The 17,707-nt window shown below is 41.8% G+C and overlaps 1 protein-coding gene across 3 annotated transcripts; it reads right to left on the reverse strand.

Annotated features, from left to right (window-relative positions):
* Window positions 1-56: 56 nt before the first annotated feature.
* Window positions 57-16,967, reverse strand: LOC120549245 (coiled-coil domain-containing protein 9B). 3 transcript variants are annotated; one of them, XM_039785983.1, is made up of 14 exons: window positions 16,773-16,784; window positions 12,704-12,811; window positions 12,417-12,521; window positions 12,107-12,262; window positions 9,466-9,615; window positions 7,215-7,277; window positions 5,063-5,241; window positions 3,358-3,407; window positions 3,179-3,214; window positions 2,750-2,846; window positions 1,621-1,654; window positions 934-1,522; window positions 771-853; window positions 57-435 (listed from the first exon to the last, which is right to left on the reverse strand). In XM_039785983.1, the coding sequence occupies exons 1-14, from the start codon at window positions 16,782-16,784 to the stop codon at window positions 409-411; spliced, it is 1,689 nt and encodes a 562-aa protein (XP_039641917.1). In that variant the 3' UTR covers window positions 57-408. The 3 variants fall into 3 exon arrangements, with proteins under 3 accessions (XP_039641917.1, XP_039641915.1, XP_039641916.1); XM_039785981.1 differs by lacking the exon at window positions 57-435 and having other exon boundaries at window positions 466-853; window positions 16,773-16,967; XM_039785982.1 differs by lacking the exons at window positions 57-435; window positions 16,773-16,784 and adding an exon at window positions 16,156-16,673 and having other exon boundaries at window positions 466-853.
* Window positions 16,968-17,707: the final 740 nt, after the last annotated feature.

Below are 17,707 nucleotides of genomic sequence, written 5' to 3' on the forward strand. Positions count from 1 at the left end.
ATCTTGCTGAACAAGAAGTGTGAGTATCATAAACTTTTGTTCGCTGCAGAGCCCTCCTGATATGTACCTTGAAATTTTCATACAAATGTAAACATTCAATGATATTGCACTCAAGCAGCGTACTAACATGCTGAATAATGTGTCAGTATGCATACTTTTATACTCATAAAGTGCTTGGATGTAAAAAATATTTGAGCAGGAAAGACGTTCACCATTCCTTCATCAAATTTGTTGACAATTTGAAAACTTCCACAGGTGGGACACGCCACAGCAAAAAGTAAACCATTGTTTTGTGTATAAGCCATAAACAGGGTATCTCAAATGAGCTACCTGAAGCAAAATGCAAATACAAAGAGGCAAGGCTCTGTGTCGCTGTGATTTGGTTTCAGTATTTACATCCTGAAAACGTCAAACAATCTTCCCATGCTCTCTTGCCTGCAAAAAAGAAAGAAATGTACACAAAAGTATTAGTTAAAGCTAATTTATTTTCCATAATTCAATGATTCAAGCAGGTGGTTATATATTAGCTGTTTCAGTGGTAGATGAGATAAAGGCATTCTCTCATGAGACTATTTCTGCTGCACTTCAACAGGCCTCAGAGCTGGGGAATGTACTGTACCGAAATTGGATATCACACAGCTGCACTGCAGATTTAGGGACTGTCTCTTCCTCCTTATCCATTTAACTCATCATCCATTTGCACATCCCTCCATCAGTCCATTTACACATCTATAGATTCTCCCATCCCTCTTCCTGTCTCGCACACTGACCTTGTCATTGCTGGTGGAGTGTGTTGGGTGTGTTTCCCCTGACTCCAGGCTCAGGACAGACAGGCCGGAGTCTATTAGTTCCTCTTTGAAAGAAAACCAACGTTAGCTTAGTTATATACCATCCAGACGTAGAAAAGTCAGAGCCGTTGAAGCTATTGCATACCTGTGTTTGTGTTGCTGATGTTGCACTTGGCAAGCTCTACAGGCTTGACAGAGCTCTCCGGCAGAGAGGTACAGGCTTTTTCAACAGAGGGGGAGCTCCGAGCTGTGGAGAGGGTGTTGTCTTTTTTAGTACAATCCGTTTCAGAAGCCTGCTGCTGGGCAACAGAAGGAGCAGACGGACCACCTCCCTGATCCTGAGGACTAACATCGTTCTGCTTGGCATTTTCAAGAGGCTGCTGTGGCTCCTGCACTTTGTGTTGTTGTTTATTACGTGAGGAAGCTTTAAAGGAGCTTGCACTTATTGATTCTGAGCTGGCAGAGTCCTGAGAGCCTGTGGTGTACCTTGTGTGAGCCTCCAGGTTGAGTTCTTCTGAGAAGCGTACCTTCTTCTCCGAAACCCGAGCGGGCGAGGCCTCATCCTTCTCCTGGGTGGGGGCGTCCGCTCTCGGGGTAGCTGTGGATGTACTTACCTTCTCAGATGTATTGAGCGACAGCTTCATTTTTGAGCCCTCTTCTTTCTGATCTTCTACCTCAGTGTCTGTGAGGGCATCGAGTTCCTCCAAGAATTCCTCTAATGTCGTGTCAGAGGACTAAAGGATGAGATTAGAACAACAAATAATTATTTTCCTCTTAGTAACATTTATGAACAAAGTCATGTTTACACACACACATAGGTTCGATATCTCACCTGTAGGTTCTCTCTGTCTTCATTTGCCTGCCATCTAAAGAATAAAGGGACTTTTATTAAAAGCCACTCTGTAACAACTTACAAAGAGTGCGTTTTTATTTCTTTCTCCATTACCATATGCAACTTACAATAAACTCTGTACAAAGGCTAAAGATTTAGTGACAGTTTATTTTGCTTTCTTGCAGAGAGTAAAATGAGAAGATCGATACCAGTCTCATCTCATCTGTATGGTAAATATGAAGCTATAGCCAGCAGCCAGTTAGCTTAGCTTAGCATAAAGACAGGAAACGGGAAAACAGCTAGCTTGGCTCTGTTCTGAGATAACTAAATAGTGATTAAATAAAACGAGGTATAATGTGGTGGATTTTGTTAGCTTTGGACTGAGCCAGGCTAGCTGTTTCCCCCTACTTCCAGTCTTTATGCTAAGCTAAGCTAACCGCCTACTTGTTGTAGCTTCATATATACTGCACAGATATGAGAGTGGTCTTAATCTTCTCATCTAACTCTCGGCAAGAAAGTGAATAAGTGCATTTCCAAAAATATCAAAATATTAATTTAACATTGCATAGTCAAGTAAGCAAAAGTAAAGGAAGAGAAAAGTGGAGATAGAAAGCTGTAGCTAAGTTAGCTCTAGTTAGCTTTGGTCTCAACTGTTGTAGTGGCCTGTTGGCCGGACACACTTGACCCTTCTTCTGACCCTTACCTACTTCCATTACTAGAGAGGAAATCATCTGGCACATTACACTTTCACACTAAAATGGCCTTTTGACATTATGGGCAATGCTTGTGTAACAACACACCCTGGAAGTCTCCTCACTACCCAGCACAGTAGCTTGTTTTACATCAGAGGAAAGCTGGAGGAGAAAAAAATGAATGCAGTGAGACACCAATGAGGCCTTCTGGGTTATTATGTCAGCTGCCACAACTTCTAAATCAAGCCTCATGACATCCAGGGGAATTTGTACATTAGGGCACAGTGCAAGAAAACAACAAAGTGCCTTCCCACATTCGTTTCATATATTTCATTAGTCATAGTTTGTTTGGTTGTGGTGAGAGATATCCCATTGGTTGAATCAACTTTAACATCACACTGTTGTGTGCGTGGCGCTATTTTTTAGATGTGACTGACCTCCTGGCTCTCCCAGTCAGACGATCGATGCCTTTTGCTTTACTGCTCATCACAAGCACGTTTTTGGCTCCCTTGTCTTTTGCTCGCTTCTCGTGACCTAGGATAGAAAATACAGAAAGTTTAAGTCACAGTTAAATTACACATTACATAAAAAAACATTTCTCATTTCTGTTGAGACAGTACATCTTTAATTGTTTCCTCGCTGTGTGGGCTTACATTTCTTTAAAAATCAGAAAAAAAACAAAGACCAACATTATCTGCCTTTTTCTTCCTAGCAGATATCCCCCCAGTTTACCCAGTTCAATAAACCCCACGTGAAATAAATCCCACACCCATATCCTGTTTCAATATAACAACCAAAAATCAAACTATAGCTGCGAGATGCTCTCCAAATGCAGTTTCACTGAGACATCAGACAAACTACCGCACCTGCCCTGGACTGTCCTCTACGAGCATTTCGTCCACCTGGAATTGAAATTTTTTTAATTAAATAACAAGGAAAAAACGACCAAGATAATGAAACACATCATGTGGTCATCATATTGTGATGTGAAAGGTCTTATTCCTAATTTTCTCACTTTGGACTGTGTGACAATGCAATGTCTCACCTCTGCTGGAAGGGCCCCAGTCTCTTTCAGGGAGGGATTTGTCTGAAAACCTAAAAGCGAAGGTTCAGTTAAGACAGAAACAAAAACCAATGTAGGCAGTGTCTTGGTCATGTCTCAAAATAGTTAATCACTTTTTGGTCAGGTGACATAACAGCCCATCTCCACCCCATCAACAGGCTCTTCTGACATTCAAGTATCATTATTGTACATATATTATATAAATTGAGATTCTGCAGAATCACTGAGAGGTTTTGCTCCATGAGTCACACCAATTGCATTTTACATCCAAGGAAGCCATCTACATTGTTGAATCAAAAACACATTTCCTCTTCTATTCTTACTCGAGGGCCTTGTTGTTTAAGCCTCACCAAATAAGGCAAGGAATTCCATCCCTTATCTTCACCTAAAAATAGCTGCTCCTCCCTTGTCTCTTTACATTTTGATACTTCTTTAAACAGCACATTCATTTACTCTGCAACTCTTTGTACCACAGCCTGGTTAGTTTGAAATCTAACAAACACTTAAAATGAATGGGTTCTTTCCTCCAGTCAGTTTGGGATGCTGAGTCTTTACAATGTGAGAATACACAATAAGTTATGCTAACGGGGGACATGTAGTCCAAGCACCTCATCGAATGGATTCTTCCACTGAATCATCTAACTAGAAAGAAACAGGATGTTGTTCAAGGTTAGTTTTTTGTTATTTACAAATAAATGGAGCTTTTCACTAACTTCAGAAGTAAAAGAAGAGAGAAGCACATTTTTGATTATTAAAATAACTGCTAGCTAGGCATGGGGATTAGCTAATATCTGGTTAATTAGCAGACCATATTCAAAAGGAAGGTACTATATTATTACAGTCTAGTTTAGCATAAAGGCTGGAAGCAGGGCAATTAGCTAGCCTGCCTCTTTACGACGGTAACAAGAAAAGAAAAAAACATGAATCTAGTAGCACCTCTGATGCTATCTCACATGTTAAATCTGAAAGACAATGCACAAAAAAATTTAAATTTGTGGCCTAGAAACAACATGAAAATAAAACCACAAATTGTAATTTTTAAATTCCGTTTGTTTGTGTACAGATTAAAAAATCTGAATGTATAATATATATACAACTTGTGATCTTTACAGATGCTGGTAGGCATATTGTTTACCTTTGGACAGAGCCATGCTAGCAGTTTCCAGTCTTTATCCTGCAGCGGCTGAGCTAAGATAGCCGGCTGACAGACATTAGAGTGGCATTGATAGAAAAAAACAAAAAACCTGAAGGGGGATTATTAGCACTATGCCAGCATTATTAAATTATATGATGTAAGGTTAAAGAAAGTTGGAAAAAGTGCAGCATATATATATTTTTTATTTAAATTAGAAGGTTAAAGTAAAAGAATGACGACTTATTTTCTTATATTTTATTTTATAATAAAGTGTACTGTATAACTAAGGGGATTGAAGACTAGTGGTTAGAGAAGTAGATTTCCAATTCCTAACTGTTCAAATAACACTCTACTCTCCTTTAACCACCAAGCGGCCATTGGGAAGATGAGTGTGAATGTGAAGCTGTGCATTGGTGCAGAAGATTCAAATGTTCAGTCAACATTTTCTGGAATTGAATTCTCCAATATCAAAAAAAGGGGGAGCCAACGAAATATCACCCAGCTGCAAGAAAACTAAGTGCCATGAGAAGGCTGAGTGCTAAGAAGTCTTACATGTTCTCAGTTTTGTCCATGTCCCATGCCCGCCTCCACTGACCCTTGGCGTTTTTGTGGCGTGCCACTCTTTCCTTGTCAATCTGCTCGCGCTCTTTCTTCCACCGCACATACTCCTCCTGCTCCTCTTTTGACGTGGGGATGTTGAGGTCTGTGCTGCCCTGCAGGCTCTCAGGCTCCTGAGCAGACACAAAACAGTTTATGGTATTTTAATGCATGAAAACAAGTAGCCCTCTTAATGTACATGCATATCATGTTACTGTCCACTCATCAGTGATGAAGAACTGGCATTCAAACATGACAAATTAAACACCTGCACCACTACCTGAGTGCCACGTAATAATACATCTGAAGCATCACTCTACACAATAATCAGCAGTGAAGCTCAACAATAGCCTCACATTAAGCATGGGTGGTCATAAATAAGAACAGCTTATCATGTCTAAACAAATAATTAAACAACAACAGAGCAATAAACACATCAGTAGGGTTCAAAAGGAAACAAACAACGATATTTCTAGTATTTTCATGCATCTTACTTTACTGTGAATGCCAATCACTGCACCACTGTAAATACTAATGATGGACTATTTGTGTTGGCTCCAGTCAGCTTCCATTTGAGTACAAAAAGCTTCTTGTTTTTTCTACCGTGATGACTGCAAGGCAACACCATCCAATCTTTGGAGACAATATTCCAGGAAAAGTGCAGTGTACAGTAAATGCAATTAGGTCCCCTTCCGCCATTCCCCTTTTAACCTGTTTATTGATTACTGTGATGAGAGCAGAAAGGACTGCTTGCTAATACTAAAGAGAGATCTGATGCAGGCTCTTTAACACATCAAAGGGGACAGAGGCTGTGTGCTCTTGTCACAAAGCCCTGGAGCGGACCTGAGGACTATAAACACTGCTGTGCTCCGAGGGAAACCATGTTAAAGACAAGTGATCTCTGAGAGAAAGTGCTCATCAGTGTTTTTTTTATATACAGCAGGAGGGAGATGATGCTGTTTAGAGAAAATATACAATTGTGTGAGTAAAATGGAAAACAATGTGCATATTATGACAGAGAGAGAAATAGCACAGTGCCAGTAACCATGATGGGTGATGTTTTCCCTTCAGGTGTGGACTAATCACAGCCAAGTAAACATGTTGCCTTCCTATGTACAGTTGTTGGAGAACATGGCATCTGTGCTCATCCCTCTGTTTTCCATCCCCCCACCCCTTCCTCTCCTCTGACCCCTGGAGGACGTCAGGGGCCACAAGGGAGGGCGCTTTTCGCATGTTCCAACAGGCAATCTCCTGCGAACACCCAAGCTGCCCTGCTAATTAGCCCTTTTTAATTTCTTGCCTCTGTGAGGCCTCGCAGGGGAGGTTGTCAGGAGCCAAGGCAAGACGTTACAAAGTGAGTCTTGCCAGTGCTGAGAGAGAGCAGGAATTTAGATAGCTTGGTACATGGTCAATACAAATGATCATGTTCTTATTCTCAACTGCTGAACTGCTTTCTCTCATCCTCCAAAGCGGCACTGGTTTAGGCCTGAAAATGCCAGGTTTCCAGTACATTTGTTAAACAAAGCAGCTAACAAAGCCAAGGGCTGTCTGACCTTTACCCCCTACACAACACCTAAAAAAACAACTCAGCATGGTATTTCCTTGAGCACTCACTCGGCTCGGGCTGCAAAGCAGGCAAGGTACAGAGAGGCAGAGAGGCATGAACAGCATCACTTGTCATGCAGCGTATTCGGCGAGCCTTTGAAGCCCGCCCTCTTGGACTCCCGAGTTAGCCTGTTTGTCGCACGCCTGATCTGTGAGACAGCTCTGAGCTACTCCAGCAATGTTAACATGCAAGCCAGCAGGAGGCACATGGGGACACTAGCGCTAGAGAAGAGGGGGATACGTGCATGGCAACGTGTTGTGCCTGTCTGCATGTGAGTGTTTGTAATGAGGAGGGTAGAGGTGCATATTGCATTTCTCTGTGTTTGTGTGTGCTCACATAGTGGTGATGTCATATGGAAACCTTGTATTTCACTTTTTTTTTCATCTCAGTAAATCAGGTGATCACTGGGAGCTGGAGATACAACCTGAACATATTAGAGATAATGACAATATGCACGTTAATATGTAGTGTATGTTTATATCAACCGAGGCATTATGGTACCTGGCATTGCTCTGAAAGCCTGTGATGCTCCTCAGCGTGCTTCTGCCCTTGTTTAACCTCATCCTGTCACAGAGGAGAGACAACAAAAAAGGAAGATGAGCATAGCAACAATAAGCGTGACACAGCAAACTGTTGCCAGCCAATTAAACATGGTTGTAAAGAGTCACATTATTGCCACCATAAACAGGGAAAGCACATCAAGCGAGAGCACATCTATTGAGAAGGATTACTAAGAGGCCTACACTGCCCCTAAGTGGACTAATGGTGCTACAGCGTAATTTGGTCCTTGTGGCTCAGTATTAAATGTCCACTCTGCAATGAGGTCATCAGAGAAGAGTGCAGAGTATGCAGCTGGTCGCATTTCATTGGTTTGGAAAATTAAACTCATCTTATTACAGGCAGAGAATTGTGTGTAAAGTGTATTTCTGACCCCAAAGATGTGTTCTGGTGAACACAGTGGATAAGTCATGTTGCCATTAGCAGCAACACTTGTATGAACAGCCGAGGGGGGAAATGACAATAAATGCTGGACAGAGTGCTCTGGTGCACCTACAGACAACGACGCCCATATACACACTCGTGCACATTCTTCTACCCACACCCAAATGTAGCCTGGCTTACACAGAAACACAAAAGACCCCTGACTATCTTGTTTCTCTTCTCACTCCTTCTTCCTCTCCCTCTCTGACCCTTCCCTGGCACCTCGCCAGGCCCGTCTCTTTGGCAGCATAATGAACCTTTTCAGAGTGAGAAGGCAGTCGAATGTTAATTAGATCAAATCGGTCCTTTCAGGATGGTGGGAATGGGGAAACAATCATGCCAAAGGAGAGCAGACCACTTAAGGTTCCAGAGAGGATAAATGGAGGCTGCCAGAAGTCTCTCCCCTTCTTTCCCCCCGCCCCTTTTTTTAGTAATTATTTATTTCCAGTGTGTCCCACACATTCGAAAACTATGTCAGAGGCAGGGCAAAACCATATGTAAATGTGCAGCTCATCATGGATCTTTTCCATACAAATATCTCTCATTTCTAAACACTTGCAGATAGAGTCATGACATTTTTTCCTCCCATCAACACCTTTATGCAGTGTTTTTTCCCTGCAGCTCTCATTAACCACAGTAAATGATACTGGTTTTGTAAACAGTGACCACTTGGAAACCAGGTCTCTGGGATTCACAGATGACTGGTGCACTGGAGCGCTGGCTACTGTTCAAGTGCTGATTCAGTCCATGTGATAAATAAAGTCGAACAGACCCTGTGGGCCAGAAATAAAGGCAAAGAGAACAGTGTGTTCAGCCAATAGATTTAGTGCACATTAACTCAGATGGGCCAGTGAGCGCTTAGTGTATCAGCCAATCAGAGGCAGATGTATATATACATATTTAGCAAGAGCCTCCACTGGCGTTGTGTCGTTAGACCCCTCCCGCAACCAGACTGTGTCTGTGTTTACAGTGGTGAGGATCAGCTGTCTGTGCTGTGCATTAACTCATTGATTGAGCAGCTTGTGTGTGTGTGTGTCAGAGCAGCTGTTTCTAGAGTTTCTGCATACCCAGGGGGCTTTAGGTCAATGTGGCATTTCACAGCCTAGCCGGGGGTGCATGTGCACATGTGTCTCTGCCTATCCGCATTAAACATGGAATCTGAGACCTACAGTATGGGGAAGCTATTTGATGTTAAACATGCCATCTCCGATCTCATAATATTGGTAACAAGGCCTTTTGTTAGGACAAGAACTATTAAAGCATCAATCTATTTTAATGGCCCTAGAGGGACACTATGAACTTCACAGCCTGTTCCATATGCCTGAAGGCATCTACACCCAGAGGTTGAGGGATTTTTATTTTGCTAAAAATACAACAAAAGCTGCTTACAGGGAGAAAGGAAGATAAATAACCATCAGACCTGAGTGGGATTACACAAAAAAAGTAGAAGCAGTCATTCAGGTCTTTTGAAGGTTAAAGATGTAGTTCTACAGTGCATCTACTTAACAAACAGCTCTACAGTAGCCCCCCTCCGTTAATCCCACACCAGTCAGTCATAGCCCCAGTCCATCTCCTGTCTACAAACCATTGTGCTCCATCACTGGAGGGGTGTGGCCAGCCGACATGTCTGACATCTATGTAAAACATGTCGGTGCAGAACGAGAGAATGAACAAAGGGGGAGGAGAGAGTGGAAACGGACTGGAGGATGCATGCCGGGTTGTAAATGCTCAAGCGAGGATCACTGGAGTGTTCAGAGTGTCTGATTCAGACCTGTGGTGCTGTGTCTCTCTTGGTCATGTGAAGTGGCTGCTTGCCCCTCCCCACTGACTCCGCACGCCTCACCCGTCTGTCATCTGTAGGGCTCTTGATGTCCGCAGGGCCTGGCCTCTTCTCTGGCCTCTCACTCACCACCCTCTTACCCTGGAGAGACAGTTATTCATATTAGGGTATCATAACTGTAGCCATGTGCATGTGCCGGTCCTTATCATGTCCAAAATGTGCACAAGAATGATTCATTTGAGGGTTTACATTACTAATATGCAATAAATAACAATCATCCATGTGCAAAAAACATTTACCCCTGCCTCTGTACAGACACATTCATAGACAGAGGGTTTTGATAGCGTTAGCACAAACCTAAACTTTAACCCAGCAGCTCTCTGATTGAACAAGATTACATGCATAGACATTATATAAACTGGACAAACAGATCCCGTTGTTCTGGACGGAGACCAGTGAAGGATATTAGAAGCATTTTTCCGGTGAGCGCTGAGCGTTACTGCGTCTGAAAGTTGTAAGTCTTCTGGTAGCTGTGCCAAGAGAAATCTCAATCATTCCCAATCTTGCAGAGATGGAGAGTGTAGGTATATGTAAGGGGATAACATAGGCACAGGCTAATTATTATAAACAACTTAAACAGCTAATGTAATTTGAAACTGCCTGCGAGCTTCTCCTGTACTGTACGGTAATTCCTCTACTATGCTAACGCTATTTAAACGCTTCAGATGTAAAGTTATTCACTGTCAAAGTGACGTCAAAATGAATGGCAGTCAATGGAGTGCTAACAGTGGGTGAGCGTTTGGTAGCATCAAAATGGCGCCATAGGAGGTTCAAGTTCTGAAAAGGCTTACCCCCTTGATTACATGTTGTACCTCAAACAGTGGCACATTTTTAGCCATGCTAGTGGCGTGTCTCTTTGTATAGCTATGTCAGTCTGCCGGTCAGCTCACCACACTTCAGTCCACCAGAATGAAATATCTCAACAACTACTGGATGCATTGCCATTAAATGAGGTACAAATATCAACGGTGCCCAGAGAATGTATCCCAATGACTTTGGTGATACCCAATACTTTGGTATGTGACCACTTACCTGCAAAACTAATGATATTCCCCTCAGCCTCATTTATTTGTGTTTACTGTTTATTAGCTAATGTTAGCATGCTAACACGCTAAACTAAGATGTTTAACATGGTAATTATTACTTGACAAACAGCAGTATTTTAGCATTTATATTGTGAGTATGTTATCTTGCCGATGTTATTAGCTCAAAGCACTGTTGTGGCTCACAAAGCTTCTAGACTCAGTCTCATGGACTACTTTCACAGCTTGGTTGAGTAGGAAACAGGCATATTAGCCTATTTTGTTAACTACACCATGAGTAAGGGTTCCGCCATCCATTCCGCCATACCCCCACTCCGACATTGACGTCTAATTGTCGGAGTGGCGGCACTTCCATTGTTTTCAAACGTCTCACCACTCCGACAATTTTTGTTTCCATTAGAGTTAGGGTTAGGGGTTAGGGTTAGGGAATATCAGCATGTCGGAATAGCAGCATGTCAGAATAGCGGCATGTCTGAATAGAAGCATGTTGGAGTGGCGGCCTGTTGGACTGGCAGCATGTAACCCATGAGTTATACTGTAGATTCATTCAGTTGTGGTACTGACTAAGGCTACATCTACTCTTACTCTACATACTACTACGTTTTCATTTTTAAGCAGCATTTTTGAGACAATCCACACGGGAATATTATCTCCAGTAATAGAACTATTTTCCATTAAAGCATCTTAGAATGCATATAACATGACCACTTGCATACACTGGGCACTGTACACTGTACCTGTAAACAGGAAGCAGATTGTCTGAGGTTACTCTGCAGTTGAAAATCATGGATGTATAAGTTGAAAATACAGAAAATACTTTGAAGAAAGAACAACAATGGCGAAAAGTAAGACCAAGGACTTATTAGCTTGGACCGACGACAAGGTGGAACTGTTTCAAAGGTATGTAAACCTATCTAACCAATATAACTGACTGACATGCATCGTTGTTTCCAAATGTAGTTGGAAACACCAGAGTATTGTAGGCGTGAGGCGTAAGCGCAGCAAAAGATATTAATTTTTTAATCCAAAACGTAGTAGTGTAGATGTTACCTAAGTAAGGGTACTCAGTTAGACAGAAATCTCAACATGCTTTGAGTATTAGCCCAATTCAAGCACCAAAGAATGCACTGTTAATTAAAAACCATAAAAATATTAAGTAAACCTTCTGGAAAATGATGTTAAGCACCTGCTGAGTAGCAGATATTGTATATAGTAATCTGAACGTTGCCTGTCCCATCTTAGCTAGGAGGGCACACCTTTGCATATGCATCATAAAGTCTACACTGCATATCCAACTTTTTAAGTGCTCCTGCTATCGTACTTGGTCTCTTCCTAAAAACCTGTCGGTTGAATGCTTATTACATTGCTTTCAGCTTGGTGTAATGTGACGACCCTAGCCGTCGTCACAGTACTTATTGATTTACAGTAAATGAGGAATTGCTTTTTTGTTATTCTTTCATTTATTGCAGTAAAACTACAGGGGTTTTGGGGTCTCCTATATTTGGAAATTGGCTATGCAGTGTATTTACCTTTTTGCCAGCCATGGTGACCATTAGCTGCTTCCTGTGGCCTTGGCCAGAACTATGTGGAGGGCCTTCTCCCTCCATATCGGGCCCGGAATCCTGCTGTCCTTTCCCAGCTGGTGAACCACTGCTGAATGGCTTCGTCACCACTACGCGACTGTCCTGTTCCCACCCAAAGATATTCATATAGTTTGTAGCATCTTTTCCTCGGAAAGAATTGTAACTGAAATGTGCAACAATGTGTTGCTGACAGGCATTAGTTTGTCAAGTATTTTTACAGTTCTTAAGTCTGTCATTTCATATTGAAAAAACTCACACTGGTAGACTTGCAGATTGTGATGGTAAGATCCTCAGCTTTGCCCTTGCGGCTCTGCAGCGCCATTCCTTCCTCTTCTGCCCTTTTCCTGTCCTCCTCCACCTCCTAAATGCAACCCAATGATAACAACAGACTAATCAGGAAGCCTGAAAGAGCATCAGGCTTTCACAGAAAACACACATGCCGCAGACTTGCATATCTACACCTGATGATGATGATGATGATGATGACCAGAGAAATGTTGGGACTCCACAGAAGCCTCTGTGCCTGCGAGCACTTGTCCTTACCTTGTGCCTCTTCATTAGAGCTTCATTCTTCCTGCGGAGAGCCTCGATCTTCTTGTCCAGCTCCAGGTCCCTTTCATTATCCCTCTTGGGCATCATGTCACTGGAGGTCTGGGAAGAGACACATCAAACCCTTAATACAATTAAAAGATACACTCAAATTTAAAAATTAGGTGTACTATGATATTTGAGTCTAGGGTACAGGTGTGGAAAAAAAATACTTTTCATTTTACCTTACTTTGAGAAAAACTTACTTTTTTCTACAAAATGTGTTTTCATTTAATAAAAGAAGCCAAGGTTCTCAAATGTTAAATAGTGCCTAAACACAAGCAGCTGTGCAAGACATTTGCCTTTAAAGTCTGATTAAAGAATAATAAAACAATGATTACAAATCTGACCACATATTGCATGCCTTGCCAGCATTCCGAGGGTTTTCAATGTGATAACACACAACACTAACACACCCTCACAACCACCACAGATGGAGCATTCATTACGAAGCTCGGTTACAGAGGGAGAATGCATATGTGGAGCATACTAAACATCCCAATGCGGTCAGCAGGACATGCCTCTTCACACGATAAGAGGCCCCATACTGAAAATCTATATGTCTCATAGAACAGCAACTAGGTGCTTGTTAACACTTCCTTTCATGAAAATCTCTCTTTAACTTGCTGCACCAACTGCAAATATGTGCAAGAGAGCTGCTGAGTTGAGTAAATGTGCACAGATATTCAGATGAGGCAAGATTATGATAATATTACAGAATGATAATGGGGAGGCATCAACCATGTCCAACATAGAGAGCTCATGTCCTTTAGCCTGCAACAACATTAACGTTCCCTTTAATGTTCCCTCTCCAATCTGGTCTGCGTAGTCTTTCTGCATGTGTGAGTGGGGAAAGTGTGGTTCCTTTCTCAGAAGACTGAATAAGGAGCTCCTCCTGCAGCATGTGGTTTAGCATACATATGTAACTTTCTGAAGCCTTGTCGTCACTGTAGAGTTGACAGGCAGCAGCAGCAGACAACTTGTCATTTTTACAATGAGTTTTTTGTAAGAATTACAGTTTTTTCCAACTGCTTACACACGTTTTCAAAACTATGTCTCCTTTTTTCAAAACTCTACACACAATTCCCAAAACTGCACACACAAAATGCAAAATGCCTCACATCTCCTTCAAAATGAAACACTGCATTCAAAATACCATAAACACATCTCAAAATGAAGCATTTGCATCAAATGGCAAACACTTTTTTCATAATAGTAAATTTTTGGATATACCATGTACACACTGTTGTTCTAAATCTAAAGCTCTTTTGTCTTTCATAGGCTTATATCTACAATGTTCTAGAGAGAAAGTAGTCTGCTGAAAGTGGTTGAAAAGTGCACTGTAAAAACAATGTAATGTTACAGTAAAACAGAAAATATTATAAGTATTGGGCAAAACATTACGGTCCGCAAAACATTGCGCTGTAAGAGTAGCCCAGTGTTGTATACAGTAGCATGAAACAAAAAAAAAAGTATAAACATATGTAAACCAAAGGTATCATTTTTAGAATAAAGAATATGTGTGTGTGTGTGTGTGTGTGTTGTGTTGTGTGTGTGTGTGTGTGTGTGTGTGTGTGTGTGTGTGTGTGTGTGTGTGTGTGTGTGTGTGTTTTGTGTGTGTGTGTGTGTGTTGTGAGTGTTTGTGCGTGCTTGTGTGTGGGGGGGGGGGGACAGAATTGTATGCACTTTGTGCACAACAAAGTCTGATTGATTTGTAATGCTGAAATAGTCATTAGATAGTTGCATGCAGTATGGACGCCACTGTAAAGCTACTCAAGATGGGCTTCTCTCCCTGATCTCATCAGAAATGGCTCTCCTTCTTACTCTTCTTCCTTCCTCCTCCTCCTCGTTGTTATCCCCTGTCTCTCCCTCCTCCTCCTCTTGCTCTCTGTCTATTGTTGGCATCCATTGTTCCAAACAGGTAATCTGACCTTTGGCCTCTGTATAGGCCTATACTAAAGCAATGATTGGTTAGTGTTCAGTTATGACATAATGTGTTTGCACATGTGAGGAGTGTGTGTGTGTGCCCTGGTAAATAAGTGTAGCATTTTGATTGGTTGTGTTTAGAAATGGATAGCAAGTCACTTCTTGTTAGATTTTTGTGTCTTAGGTAGAGAATTGTGTTTAATGTTTTGAAAAAAGTGTTTTATGCAATTGAAAACTGAGTGAAAGGCTGAGAAATAGCTTATGGTTTTGGAGATTTGCTGTGTAGTTTTGCACTTTGAGTGAGAGGTTTCAAAAATCGTGTGACATGAAAAGATTTTGTGTGTAAGCAGTTGGAAAAAACTGTAAATAAAAAAAGATTGAGATTTGTGATCTTAAAAGGTGCTAGTAGGTGGATTGTGTTGCCTTTGGACGGAGCTAGGTTAGCTGTTACTCCCCGTCTCCAGTCTTTGTGCTAAGATAAGCTAACCTGCTGCTGACTGTAGCTTCATATTTAACATACAGACATGAGAGTGGTATCAATCTTCTCATCTAACTCTTGGCAATAAGGGAATAACCTTTGTTGAACTATTCCTTTAAACTGGTACACCAGTACATAAAATGCCAGCACGAGGAATGGTCACAAGGCAGCTCCTACCTCATATAAAAGGCAACATATTGTTTCAAAGAAACATGCTCCAGGCTAAAATTCTATTTTCAAGCAAACGGTTCACTTGAAGAAGACACCAAAAAGTAAGTTTTAGTAATAATTCTCTGGGATTGACTAGAAAAGATAAGATCAGAGTTATGAGTTTGTTGCCGTTTTCATCCCTCCGTCTCCCTCCTGGGGGATGCATTTCTCTTCGTATTATCACAAAGTTTTATTCAGCACACAAACGAAAGCTCTCTGATAATATTAAAAGAGCAACACTCATTGTTAGAAAATAAACTCTTGACTGAAACAAGTTTCCCACTTTGAATCAATGCTGGCATCACTGACTGTTCACAGCTGAGGAGGAGTAACAATAGAAAAGTTGCCACTGCTGCTTGTTTTAACTGTGAAACACATAATTAATTTTGAAGTATTCCATTCTCCACACTCTGTAGGCATTATTCGGAGGGGTCAGACCTTCTTTACAGAGACAGAAAGTAGATGTGCAAAAGTGGGTCAATCATCCCCTGTTGCCCTAGTGACGACAATAAAGTCAAGGCTGCTTCTATGTGATATTACAAGAATCACAGAATGATGACTCACGGCTAGTGAGCGCATAAAGACCATCACATGGGGACTGCAAGACATTCTTTAGTGCTTTTTCCATCGCAGCCACTGTTACGCCTGCAAAGAATAGCTGCCAATGAGATGTCACTATACATAAGGTGTCAGCACAGACTTAGTAAAATAACAAAAACTACACATCCTGAATGCAGTTGTGCATTGTCAAACCCGCAAAGACATAGTGAGCATTAGAAAAGTTGGGACTCACTCAGAGAAGTAGCCGGCTTGAAAGTGGTCACCTCACAGCTTCTAGTTGTCAGGGTATCCAAACAAAACAGAGCATGAGGACATACCACCAAGAATAGTCACAAGGGAGAGCCGAATCTGAATCTCAGCGAGGCCAATGGCGGAGACTGAAGTAAACACCGGCCTCCACAAACCAAAGCGGGGGACACTGTGTGGGGACGGTACCCCTCTGGGTTCGGCCGGCCAGTTCTGTGATTGTGCAGCAGCTAGACTAACGTGCACCCATACACAAACCACCACAAAACACACAGAGATGTTGTGGGTCTGCCAGCGGACAGCACCCATGCCTGGACAGGCAGGCGAAGGGGAGGGGTGGTGGGGGCCCTGCAGAGAAAAAGCTACCAAGGCTTCCTCCCCACCCAGCGTTCCTGCCACCTACGGGAGATACAACAGGGGAGAGAAAGAGCCAGAGACATAACTAAAACGCTGCATGTAGCCACAGCTAAATCTGCGACAGAGCAGAAGAGGAAGAGGGGGAACCTAACACCAGAGAGAGAGAGAGAGAGAGAGAGAGAGAGAGAGAGAAGCTGGAGAGTGTGGGTTGAGAAGGGAGAGGGAAAGGAGAGAGAAGGCACTCACAGGTCTTTCCATGTCAGCGGTGAGAGCTGGGCTTGGTCCAGGCGCGAGGCAGCAGAGAGGGCTGCCTGGAGTCGACGATCATGCCTCGATTACAATGAGCCAAGTTGGGCAAGCAGCCAAGACGTCTAACAAATGCAGAGCTCCCCTGTTGACGGATTTCACAGCACCCATCCGCTTGTCCTCTCCCCCCCTATTTCTCTCTCTCCAACCCTCCCACCCTCCTGCACATATTCTCTCTCCCTCCCTCTCTAAAGCACTTGCTCTTTCCCCTCCTCACTTATCCACTGCTCAAAGCATGCTAGTTAAATACCGTCGCCCTCCCCACATACACACACTCTGTGAATTATAAAGTACATTAGCACTATTGCCTAACTGACACTATTTTCTTTTTCTGTGTATGTCAACATATGTTTGGTAGCCACAGTAAATCTATAACTCATATATATACTGTATATATATACTGTATATATATATATATACATATATATATATATATATATATATATATATATATATAAAAATATTACTTCTACGTTTTTGCTTTTACGTTTTAAAATGCTAAAGTAGCAATATTAGAGTTTTATAATATCCATAATCGGATTGTTTATTAATTTCTCTTTCTTTCCATGGGATTATAGGTATATTATTTTTTTTTATAAAAAAATTGTTTTTACTTTTTATATTTTTATTGTCTTTTGTTCTATTATTATAAACTTTTGAACTATTATGAAATTTATTTTATGTATGTTGTCATTTCTATGTATGTTGTGTTTTCTGTAAAGAACTTTGAGCTGCATTTTATTGTGTGAAAGCTGCTATACAAGAGAATGTTTGTAGATATTTAATAATGTATTGTGCATTTTGTGTGTAGGTGCTTTCAAATCTTTTAAGTTATGCCCTTGTTTCCCGACCAAACGAGAGAAAAAGGGGGGGGG

This window comes from Perca fluviatilis, chromosome 20 (assembly GCF_010015445.1).
Source record: "Perca fluviatilis chromosome 20, GENO_Pfluv_1.0, whole genome shotgun sequence".
Taxonomy (NCBI): Eukaryota; Metazoa; Chordata; class Actinopteri; order Perciformes; family Percidae; genus Perca; species Perca fluviatilis.

Excerpts from the sequence above, each read along its gene's own strand:
- LOC120549245 (XM_039785981.1), bottom strand. Across the intron at positions 12,522-12,703 it reads CTCTAATGAAGAGGCACAAG|GAGGTGGAGGAGGACAGGAA; the intron begins GTAAGGACAAGT and ends GGTTGCATTTAG. Across the intron at positions 3,408-5,062 it reads ATGGACAAAACTGAGAACAT|GTTTTCAGACAAATCCCTCC; the intron begins GTAAGACTTCTT and ends CTTCGCTTTTAG.